We start from the raw sequence: 11,318 nt of genomic DNA, 5'->3' as shown, positions 1-11,318 counted from the left end.
CAATCAATACTGTACCTAGAATTTCATTAGAAAGACAAAGTTCTTCCAAAAGTTTTCCTTTTATTCGTTACCTTCTATATGGTGGATTTTATTGGCCATGTTTTCCTAACTGGTTAATTCTTTTCAAATTCGAATTTAGATTTGCAAATTGACAAATTTTGAGTAAATCATTCAACTTTTGGCATAAAGTATAGTGGTAGCGAAATTTCTTGGGAATAAATTGGCAAACCAAAAGATTAAAAATTAAAAATTCTATTAATTGAATTGAATAGGGGAAAATTCAGGTTAAATTCAGGTTAAATTCAGGTTAGAGTAAAGTTCCAAAAAAATGAGAAAAAAAAGACCCGCAAATGTTTTTTCCAACCTAAAAAGTATAATTTATAAATTTAGAAAGTTTTAATCTTTCCACAATTAGATCATGATTAAAAAATACATCAAAAATGGATTTGCCCAATTAATTGCATGAAAATGCAAATTTTTCAGGGAAAAAAGGCGTCAAGGCCAAGCAGCAATAAAATGGATTAAATCATGATTTTGTGAAGGTTCCTGCAACTATGATATTATAATGGTTGCGCAAAGTTATTAGAATTGCAAAAACATACATTTATAAACAGTTTTTAGAATTTGCATGAAACACATCTCTTTAACTGGAGAGATTCACCAACCATTCTACAAACATTTTCCAAATTCTTCATGCCTCAATAGTTCCCCTAACTTTCTTTCTATGCAATATCATAAAGAGTTAAATTCAATCAAAATCGGTTAGTTATATACCTGAGACAATATGGTCGTAAGTCTGCTCAATCTTCTACATCTTCCTCGGTAACGTTCAGCATTTTCTCTTTCTTCAGCTTTCCCTTGTTAAAGGCTCTCTGTTCTGCACAATCTTAAGTTTGCCGAACTTGTCTTTATTACATACTATGTATTGGTGGGCACACCATGTGTCAACAGTTGGTTGCATCGTCTCATCTAAAGGTATCTAATATTTCCAAACTTTGAATCATGTTCCAACTGTACCTCTCTCTATCAAGAAACATCTACCTTCTAAAAGCCTGATGGATATTTGCATACTCCCTGCATGCAGTATGATTCAAGTACTTTTGTTTCATGTCATCTTCTGTTCATTTGAAGAAAATGCTGTAGACCTTAGCTCTCTTGGTTTATTGTCAACATGTATTTATGACACATTGAATTTTTTATTCATGATAGATGTTAAGGCTTCATCCAGAGTTCGAGTGAAGGTTTTCTTATAAGTTATAGATGATCTCTTTATTGATGTTAATCCATCTTCCCCCTGTGCTCCGGCCTCACCTATTTCATTTCGGAAGCTCACATGGCTTGCAATTCCCGATAGATTTAATTTTGTTGGGGATTTTGACCTCTATTACAAACAACCAATTTACTGGGATAAAGAAATTTAAGACTAAATGATCTGAAAAACGTCAACAACATTTGCAAAACCTATCCAACAACATTATAGAGGTAAACGAAACAGTATGCATACAAAACTCAAAAAGATTTACATGGCAACCCTTATGGGAGTGAAATATCCTTAATAAATAATTTCAGATTTATATGCAAACTTTGAAAAAATTAAAAACCAGATAGCAAGTCCAGAACTCTTACACAAACAACAAGAATACCACAACAACAAACTCAAGACACACATATATGGAAATCTTAATCCACAGAATAGTGCAGAATAGCTTCAATAGTTTAGGGGACTTAAGAATAAATATCTCAGCAAAACATTAAATATGTATATCTTCTGTGCGTCAGCCTTTCTTTTCATGAATTTGGCATTACCCGTCGATGTCCATTAGCTTTGCTTCCCTGCATAAACCAGCTAACATAGCTTACTTAACAAGCCTGGCCAAGGGTCAAGCCAAACCATTAAAAAGAAATTTCAGATAAAAATTCCCTCCATTACAGAACAAAGAACTTCTCAAAATACTCACGTCAGTAAAGTAATGCTCTTTTCTATAGGCCGCAATGCTGATTTTCTTAGAGCTTAGAAAAGCAGGTTTCGGAATATACAAAATATTACTAATTAAGGAGGCTAATCAGATAGTACTGAATGAGTGGCTCGAGAATATCCTATGCATTCAATATGCACTCAACCTATAAGATCCGTGACAATGTGCATTCAATGAAAAAAGTTCTCTACATTTTTTCAGAATTCAATGAGCATTCGCAATTATGGAAATAGAAAAAAATTATGTTATGGTTGTAAATAATTCAAACTTTCATAAAATAAAGAAAATAAAAAATGAATTATGCAATGACTGTGATCAATAGAATAACAGATAAAAGATTTTTTTCTAATTATAAAAATATGAGTGAAAATTAAAACTGTATTATACTGTAAAATGATTGACCAGCTTATAAAACAGATTGAATCCAACAACGCAAGAACTAATAAAATAACTTTAGAAACATATAAGTATATAATTTTATCCCTTACAATAACCTTTTACACATCAAAATAAATTCTAAACAGTAATTTAAATTACATATATTAGGACGCATTGAAATGTTTACGACATCAGTAGCACCAGCAATTTCTAGCTCACCTCATGCTTACAAAGTTGCAGTGGCCATATACTAAGAGAAATTTTGTCCATATATAGTAACCCAACCCTCTGTATAAAGGTATCTACTTTCACTTATTCCCTGTTATACACCGATCAACAGCTAAAACTGCATCATCATACAAATTGAAGACTCTCTTTCTTATCCTGTTATTGAAACACAATATTCCAATCACAATAGAGAATCCCAAACTATAACTCAATCCAAGTCCGATGGCCCACCCTTTCATTTCAGCATCTGAATTTTCTACACCAATTGTCTCAATACTTGTGCAGTTGTCATATCCAGAAGAGTTGTTGCAGACTGTTGTATTGGTAAATGGAATCTCACTTAGCTTAGGATTGCCTAAGTAGGATGACTCCCCAAAGGTCAGAAACTGCCCTCCGTGGGGTACTTTTCCATCAAGCATGTTGTAAGATAGATTCAAGAACTCCAAATAAGTCAGCAACTGAAGTTCCAAGGGAATTTTGCCATTCAACCTGTTTATCGAGAGGTCCAGAGACTCTAGCTGATCCATGTCTCCCAATGTTTTTGGGATTGGGCCACTGAGATGATTCCTTGAAAGGTTAAGGACTATCAAGCCCTTAAGGGATCCCATTTTGAGAGGAATGTTCCCCGATAAATTGTTATTTGAAAGATCAATACATTTAAGAATGAAAAGAACTTTCACAAACTCACCATCCCCACCTTTCCACGACATTACAATTTTATTTGTATATATTGCACCATCTAAAGTATATTTTTCCAAATGGTTTGGATTACTCTGTGATTCATTGACCATTGCAAGCAAGTTTGTAAGGTTGCTCGGAATAGGTCCTGAAAGGCGGTTGTGTGAAAGGTCCAGAATTTGAAGATTTGAAAGGTCGATCACCTGGCGTGGGACACTGCCATGGAAATGATTAGACCTTAACACCAACACGTGCAGTTGTGATAGCTTCCCAATCCAATGGGGAATGGTGCCTTGTAACTTGTTATTTCCCAAATCCAATACTTGCAGAGTGTGGCATTTTGAAAGCGAAGACGGAAGAAGTCCTCTCAACTTATTACCAGCGAGCTTCAATGTATTAATCTCTTTCAGGTTGCCCCATTCTGCTGGCATTTTACCTTCTAGATGATTTTCCGCCAAATCTAGAACATTGAGAGAAGAACATTTCCTTATCAAATGGGGAGGAATCATATTGCTCAGCATATTACTTGACAGGTCAAGAACCTGCAACTCTGGAGTGCAAATAGAATCTGGAATGGCTCCACTGAGATTATTCCTAGACAAGGATAAATACCACGAATTTGAAAGATATGCACCCGTATCAGCAGGAATAGAACCATTAAACTGATTCCCCGACAGGTCCAAAAGATGAGCATCAGGAGGAAGAGGAAGAGGACCTTCTAAGCTGTTATTGTGCAAATCCAGATACATAAGAGTCATGGATGTTAGACTAGATGGCAGAGAACCTGTTAATTGGTTACAGCTAAGGTTCAAATAATAAAGACTGGTTAAGTCCCAAATCCAGGACGGAATATCTGTTGCAATTCTGTTAGCGGATAGGTCCAGCTCTATCATGCCATATTGGGTTACTAGAAACGGTGGAATTCTATCTAAATTGCAGGAAGATAATCGCAGAGCCTGGAGGTTTCTAAACTGTGGGATCCAGGGTGAATCACTACTCACGGTTAGGTGATTATTGGAAAGGAACAGATATTCAAGTCTAGTTAGATTATCTAAGAGAGAAAGGGATATGGAACCACTTAACCCATTAGAGTCCAGCCAAAGGTGTTTTAAGCTAACAAGATCTGAAATTGTGCGAGGAATTGCTCCATTAAATTGGTTGTAACTGAGGTCAAGATATGAAAGGGAAGAAAGTGATCCCAACGAAGGTGGGATTGATCCTCTTAAGTTGTTGTGGGACAGATCCAAAGAAAAAAGTTTAGAGAGATTGGCGATGGACAGAGGAATTTTACCTTCAATTCTAGTATTGAACAGATGAAGACTCTCCAAGGATGAAACGTTCCCTATAGCAGATGGAATTTCACCCTCCACAGCTGTCCGTGAAAGAATAATTCTAGTCAGTGATGGTGAAATTTGTTGTCCAATAAAAGAAATGTCTCCTCCAAGATTGTAATTGTCAGAAAGATCAAGTGAGAGCAAGTGGGCAGTCACATTTTCAAACCAAGCAGGTATTTGGGCTAACAAAGAATTCCTTGAAAGATCGAGATGAAGGAGAGAAGTGAGTTTGACAAGGGAATTGGGAATTGGTCCGCTAAGCCCACACCCAGACATGCTGAGTTCTTGAAGGTTCCGTAGACTGCCAACAGCTTCGGCGCTCTCCTTGCCTACAGAGATATTTAGTCCATCCAGAACGAGGTATTCCAAGCTCACTAGATTTGATAAGCTTTCCAAACTCACATAAAATTCATTTGCATCACCAGCATCTGACAAAGCAAGAAAACTGAGTTTCTTCAACATTCCAATATGGGGAGTGATGTTACCTTGAAAGTAGTTATCACTGAGATCGAGGTGCTCTAACTCTGCAAGCTCAAACAGCGATGAATGGATGTCACCCTCCAAATTGTATCCATTCAAATCGAGTAGAGAAACATGGCCTGTGCCGAAGTTACAGCCAACTCCACTCCAAGTGCAGCAATTCAATCCGTGCCAGGAACTAAGCCTTTTATCCTCATCTGCAAGATCTGCCTTAAAATCCAGGAGAACATTTCTGTCGGTTAGCGGGCACGCCATTGTAGGATAGGCGATCAAACATAAGAGGCCGCATGATATTGTAATGATTGCAAGTGCAACTTTGCTATATGAAACCGTAGCTTCCATATCTTTCGCAAAATAAAATGCGTATATCTATGCTTTCAATAAAAAGAATTGATCAGAGATCAGGTAAGAAAAAAGCTAAAGAAATCCCTTGGTTCGCTTAAACATCTTTGTGTTGGGATTGCCGTGTATTATTGAACGACTGGAAAAGGTAACCGCAGTAAATTTTGTCATATCCCGGGTCCCTGCCATTGAATGCATGGAAAAGTACAGTAATTAATTTTGTCGGATCTTCTGTATACAACTGAATGAATGGAATCGTCATCTTTTGTCTACAATTAATGAAAGGAAAATGGTCCTTACACGTTCACTAAATAATTATTATGCCTGAGCAAGTGGAAATGTTGTGGTCTCACGTCCACTCAATCACTTCTACCATCTTCTATGCATTACTCGATGAGTGTAACAGTAGGGTAATGGCTACGCAGGGGGCAAAATGGCCCGCCCATGCCATGCCTTTTCTATGCCCCTCATGCCATCAGGCCAATCATTCCCAAGCCCGTTAATTTTTTTTTCTGTTAAAATCTAAAATATTAGCTGCTCCCTCTGTCCGCCAGATTACTTGATTTGTGCAATTTGTCCTGTCAACGTTTGGATCAAGAGACGTTGGTAGTTGCAGGACAGGAGACCGTAAATGTTGCATCTCGCTCTAAGAGTTTTTACTTTTGTATAACACTCGAAATCCCTAATTTTTTTATAATAATTTATATATTTAAATTTTTTATTTATTTTAATAGAAAATATATTACAATATATAATTAATTGTAAGATATATTATATGTAAATTTTAATAATATTATTTTAAAAAAATTTAAATAGTGATATAAGTAAATAATAGTTTATTTTTTAAATTAAAATAATTAATAGATTTTAATATAAAAATTAAATACGTAAATTTAAAATTAAAAATAGTTAAATTATTTTAACATAAGAAATAACTATATGACTGTATCGTTAAAAAAAATGCAGTTTGATATATATTACCATCCAAATCAATAGTAAGTATCCAATTATTTCTTAATGTTAAAATCATTTAATTATTTTTTATTTTAAAATTACTTATTTATTTCTTATATTAAAATCAAATAATTATTTTAATTTAAAAAGTAAATATATTTGGAAAAAATAAACTATTTTTTAAGTTAGGTAATCATATAGTTATTTCTTATGTTAAAATCATTTAAATTAAAATAATTAATTGATTTTAATATAAGAAATAAATAAATAATTTTAAAATAAAAAATAATTAAATGATTTTAACATAAGAAATAACTATACGATTTTAACCTAACAAATAACTAAGTGATTTTAACATAGAAAATAAAAATTATTTATATATAAATTTTAATAATATTATTTTAAAAACATTTAAATACTAAATAATAGTTTATTTTTTCTAAATATATTTACTTTTTAAATTATTAAAAATTTATAATAATATTATTAAAATTTATATATAAGTAACAAATAACTAAGTGATTTTAATCATATATGTTAAAATCATTTAGTTATTTCTTATGTTAAAATCATTTAAAATAATTAATAGATTTTAATATAAAAAATAAATAAGTAAATTTAAAATAAAAAATAGTGAAATTATTTTAACATAAAAAATAACTATATGACTGTATCATGCTATCAAAATCAATAGTAAGTATCTAATTATTTCTTAATGTTAAAATCATTTAATTATTTTTTATACATACAATATATATCTTACAATTAATTATATATTGTAATATACTTTCTATTAAAATAAATTAAAAATTTAAACATATAAATTATTATAAAAAAAATTACATCTGGTTTCGAGTGTTATACCAAAGTAAAAACTCTTCGAGCAAAATGCAACATTTACGGTGTCCTGTCATGCAACTAAGGTGCAACATTTATGGTGTCCTGTCCTGCAACTACCAACATCTCTCGCAGGACAGATTGCACAAAGCAAGTAATCTGGCAGACAGAGGGAGTGGCTAATATTTTAGATTTTAACTGATAAAAAAATTAACTGACGGATGTGACGGATTGTACGGGCTTGAGAGTGATTGCCCTGACATGAGGGACATGTAGAAGGCATGGCATGGGCGGACCATTTTGTCCGCTGCGTAGCCATTGCCGAAAAGTAGTAGTCTCACACCGACGCAATAATCTTCTACAAAATTCCTTATAAAGGTGTAACAGTGGGCACTGGGTCAATGGGAATGTAGGTAAGTTGTGGGATGGTCACGCATATTAAATTCTGGGTCCTCCTTTACACTCATTCCATATAAAGACGTTTTTAAATTTTCATATTATTAAGTTTACAAAGAATTCTCTTGTTGACCATAATTTATTTAAAATATGGTGGATTAACTATTTTGATAGTAAATCTCATATTTTTCAAAGTGATTTATTTTAGTGTTTGGAATGAAAAAATTAATTTTGAGTTTCAAAATTAGGATGCTATTAATTCATGTCAATGTAGGAACAAATGTATTCATTTCAATGAACATATAAGATTAAAAAAATTTAGCATGTATTTAATATTTTCTATTTTAAATAATTCTTTAATATCATTTATTTCTCTTTTTATTGATATATATTGGAAATAGTTAGTTCAAATATCAAAATTTTCATTTAAAAAAATGATGTGTTAAAATATGTATATGTCATCAATTTTGATCTTATTGTGTATTTTTTGTTTGCCAAAAATAAATTGTGATTCAATTTTTATAAACAATGTAATTCTATAAATCTGTGGTTGAATTGTAAACCCTATTAATGCCTTGAATGATAATGTATCTATCATAAATTTTGACCTTATTGTATATTTTTTGATTGATTGGTTTTAGAAATGGTAATTGCAAAAATAAATTGTCATTTTATTTTAATAAAATGTAATTCATTGAGTGTTTGGTTGAATTGTCAACCCTATTAATTATTTGAAAGACTATAAATAGTGTTATAGATATGATATGGTTGGCAAAATAATTTAATTGGAAAGGTATTCTTACCTACAATTTAATAATTTGAAAGCTATTTCTACCTATAATTTAATGATATGGCCATAGCTTGTCAAGCAACTTAATAAATATCTTTAAATACTAATTGTTTATTTGGAATTTGTTGTAAGCCAAAATTCTAAGAAGCCATTCGGATTTGGTTGTGGTGTGTTCATAGAAAGAGAAGGCATTTGGTCCTCTTCATATATATAGTGTTTTGTTTTTAATGTTTATATATGTTTATTTGTGTATCATCTTTTTGAATTTTGATTCTCAAAGGATAAAACTAAAAAAAATTATTCCCTTGTCTTTGGACTATTTAAAAAATAGCCTTCTTACAAATTATTATGAAAACCCCTATTTTTGGTCTTACTCATCATTGTAAAGATATAATTGCAAGTCCTTGAGTCCATATAGAAGCATATAGTAGTTGCAATTAATAAGGTTGTAAATCACTTTGTACTAGTCTTCAACTTACATAGTTTTCCCCTCCCACTTACTATTAGATAATATTTTGTTATTGATCAATGTCAAGTAACTATTAGTTCTTTTATAATGGGTGTACAATTAGGTGAAGTTTTATCAATACAATAAAAATAAAATAAAAAATTTTATACAAGCATTTCTAGTGTTTGCATAGTATCAATAAATAATTTAACTATAGTCATCAAATACTCTACCTAGAAATAAATATCCACAGGAAACTCACACAACACATCTCCTCTTGAATTTTGATACTTTATCTCATATTAGTAAGAAATAAGCATTTTTAAAACATCTTATAAAATGCTAGGTTTCTCTTGCTAACCCAATGGTTGTTGACAATTTATAAGAAATTTTATTTAATTTATATGTTTAGTGACATGTATATGCACCAACCATGTTATTTATCAAATACACCCTTTAGACCAAATCACAAGGTACTAAAACTCATTTTTATCAATTCATTCTAACAAAAATCTTTATCTCCAAGAAATTCAACATTACATCGTTCATATGCAAGCAAGTGTGCATGATTAGGGTTTTATAATGTTCATGCCATTTCATACAAAATATGTGATTACATTCAAGAAGAAAAACGTCATCATCAACAATTACGGATTTGGGGTATATTTTTCCATTATTTATTTCAGTTAATTACTAAATTGAGATTTGACTTAGGCAAACCCCTATTCCAAACCATTTTCGCTTCTTTACTATGTGCAAGAAATAAGTAGATAGATGTAATTTTCAAGATCACTATTTTCATAGAGATGAACAAGTTCCCCTTTGGACGGTGAAAAGTGTAGAGGACCAAAGAAATAGGCATTCTGATCCTAACAATTCAAGTCAACCTTTTGGGAACAGGTCTAAACATTTACATATTGCTCATATCCAAGTTCATGTCTCAGTTTGATGATCGTAACTCATTGTTTATGCATAATCTCTTTAATATCAACACATTTACCCTAATTTTAACATTTTCACACTTCAACTTAAAAAGAGGTAATCAAAATCCAACGAGTGAATCTAATCAGAATAATCAGCCATATCTTTGTTGGATTGAGGATAGATCTATTTGATTCACCCCTCTTTAATGTAATTGGTTCTTAATAAAAAATTAGTAGTTTTACTACATCATTGGGTGAAACCCTAAGATTTCACCAATAGATTTTTGTGAATCCGACATCTTACACCTTTATTTATGATTTGAATTCTCATATTTGATTGTTTATGCATTTTCAAATTCAAATTTACATTTACAATTTTAATTTTCAATTAAATTACATAAATTTAGAGGTTAAAATTATACAAACCCTAATTTATAATTCTAAAATTAACTTGTGGGTTGCCTAATTTGGATTAATTATCTCTGATCCAATTTGGGAATATTTTAATTTTCAATTTTGCATTCATAGATCTTATTAATCAAATTTCATAAATTTAGAGGTTAAATTTGTTGGAGCCATGGCAAGACTGGGAGGGGGTTTAATTAGTCTAAATAAAAAATTAATGTAGAAAATAAACAATTAATCAACAACACATATCCAATGCATGAAAACCAATATTTTATACATTGAAAACCCAAACAAGGAAAAACCACAGTGATCACTTGCCACAAAATATATCCACTATGTATATCAGATCACAAAGAATGAGCTCATTGTTTTATACAAAATGAATTGAAAAGAAGGATCTCCTAATCATGAAGTTGTCCTTAAACTCTACATCAAGCAACCAACATCAACACACATAACTTATACCTCAACTGCCAATACTCTGTCTCACATCTCTACCACAATCTCAAAACAACTCGCATATAATTCAATCACAACTCTTTTTCTCTGCTCTGAATCTCTTTGATTATCTTCACATCACAAACTTCCTCTTATCCTTTCTTCTGTAAGGAAACTTGCAACCAAATTTATGATAATTTTCACATAACCCAATTTATATTTCAACAAAATAAACTCATTGAATCCACATGTAAAGAATAGACAACATACCCATCAAAGACGACACAAGATATATCCTGGGAAAACCCTTATGAGGGAAAAACCTAAGCCTCCAAAAGAATCCATCACCATGTATTATTCAGCAATGCATCCTTTACAATACAATTGTGAAAGCTTCTAAAACCCAACCATCAAGAAGCACTCCATGTGAAAAAGCATGTAATCCATCACCATGTATTATTCAGCAATGCATCCTTTACAATACAATTGTGAAAGCTTCTAAAACCCAACCATCAAGAAGCACTCCATGTGAAAAATCATGTAACCACACATCCCATGTCATGCCTCCAACCTCCAAAAATGCTAACCTGGCTAGCTGACTCAACTGGCTAACCCAAAAAACTACCCTTGTGGTTTCTTTTATAAACATAAGCTCCCACAAAAATACAAAGTGGTATTACATAAAAACTATGTTCTATAAAACCATGT

At 31.8% G+C, this 11,318-nt stretch overlaps 1 protein-coding gene across 1 annotated transcript; it reads right to left on the bottom strand.

The window, feature by feature from the left end:
* Window positions 1-1,566: 1,566 nt before the first annotated feature.
* LOC131865419 (receptor-like protein 7) lies at window positions 1,567-5,497 on the bottom strand. The gene is made up of 2 exons (XM_059215320.1): window positions 2,574-5,497; window positions 1,567-1,833 (listed from the first exon to the last, which is right to left on the bottom strand). Exon 1 carries the CDS (start codon window positions 5,414-5,416, stop codon window positions 2,663-2,665), a length of 2,754 nt encoding a protein of 917 aa, XP_059071303.1. The 5' UTR covers window positions 5,417-5,497; the 3' UTR covers window positions 1,567-1,833; window positions 2,574-2,662.
* Between the last annotated feature and the right edge of the window lie 5,821 nt (window positions 5,498-11,318).

The sequence above is a fragment of the Cryptomeria japonica genome, unplaced genomic scaffold (assembly GCF_030272615.1).
Source record: "Cryptomeria japonica unplaced genomic scaffold, Sugi_1.0 HiC_scaffold_110, whole genome shotgun sequence".
NCBI classification, from domain to species: Eukaryota; Viridiplantae; Streptophyta; class Pinopsida; order Cupressales; family Cupressaceae; genus Cryptomeria; species Cryptomeria japonica.
The sequence above is the reverse complement of the archived record's forward strand: the minus strand, read 5'-3'. Positions and strand labels throughout refer to the sequence as shown.

Coding starts and splice junctions, on each gene's coding strand:
- LOC131865419 (XM_059215320.1), bottom strand. CDS start 5,416: ATGGAAGCTACGGTTTCATATAGCAAAGTTGCACTTGCAATCATTACA.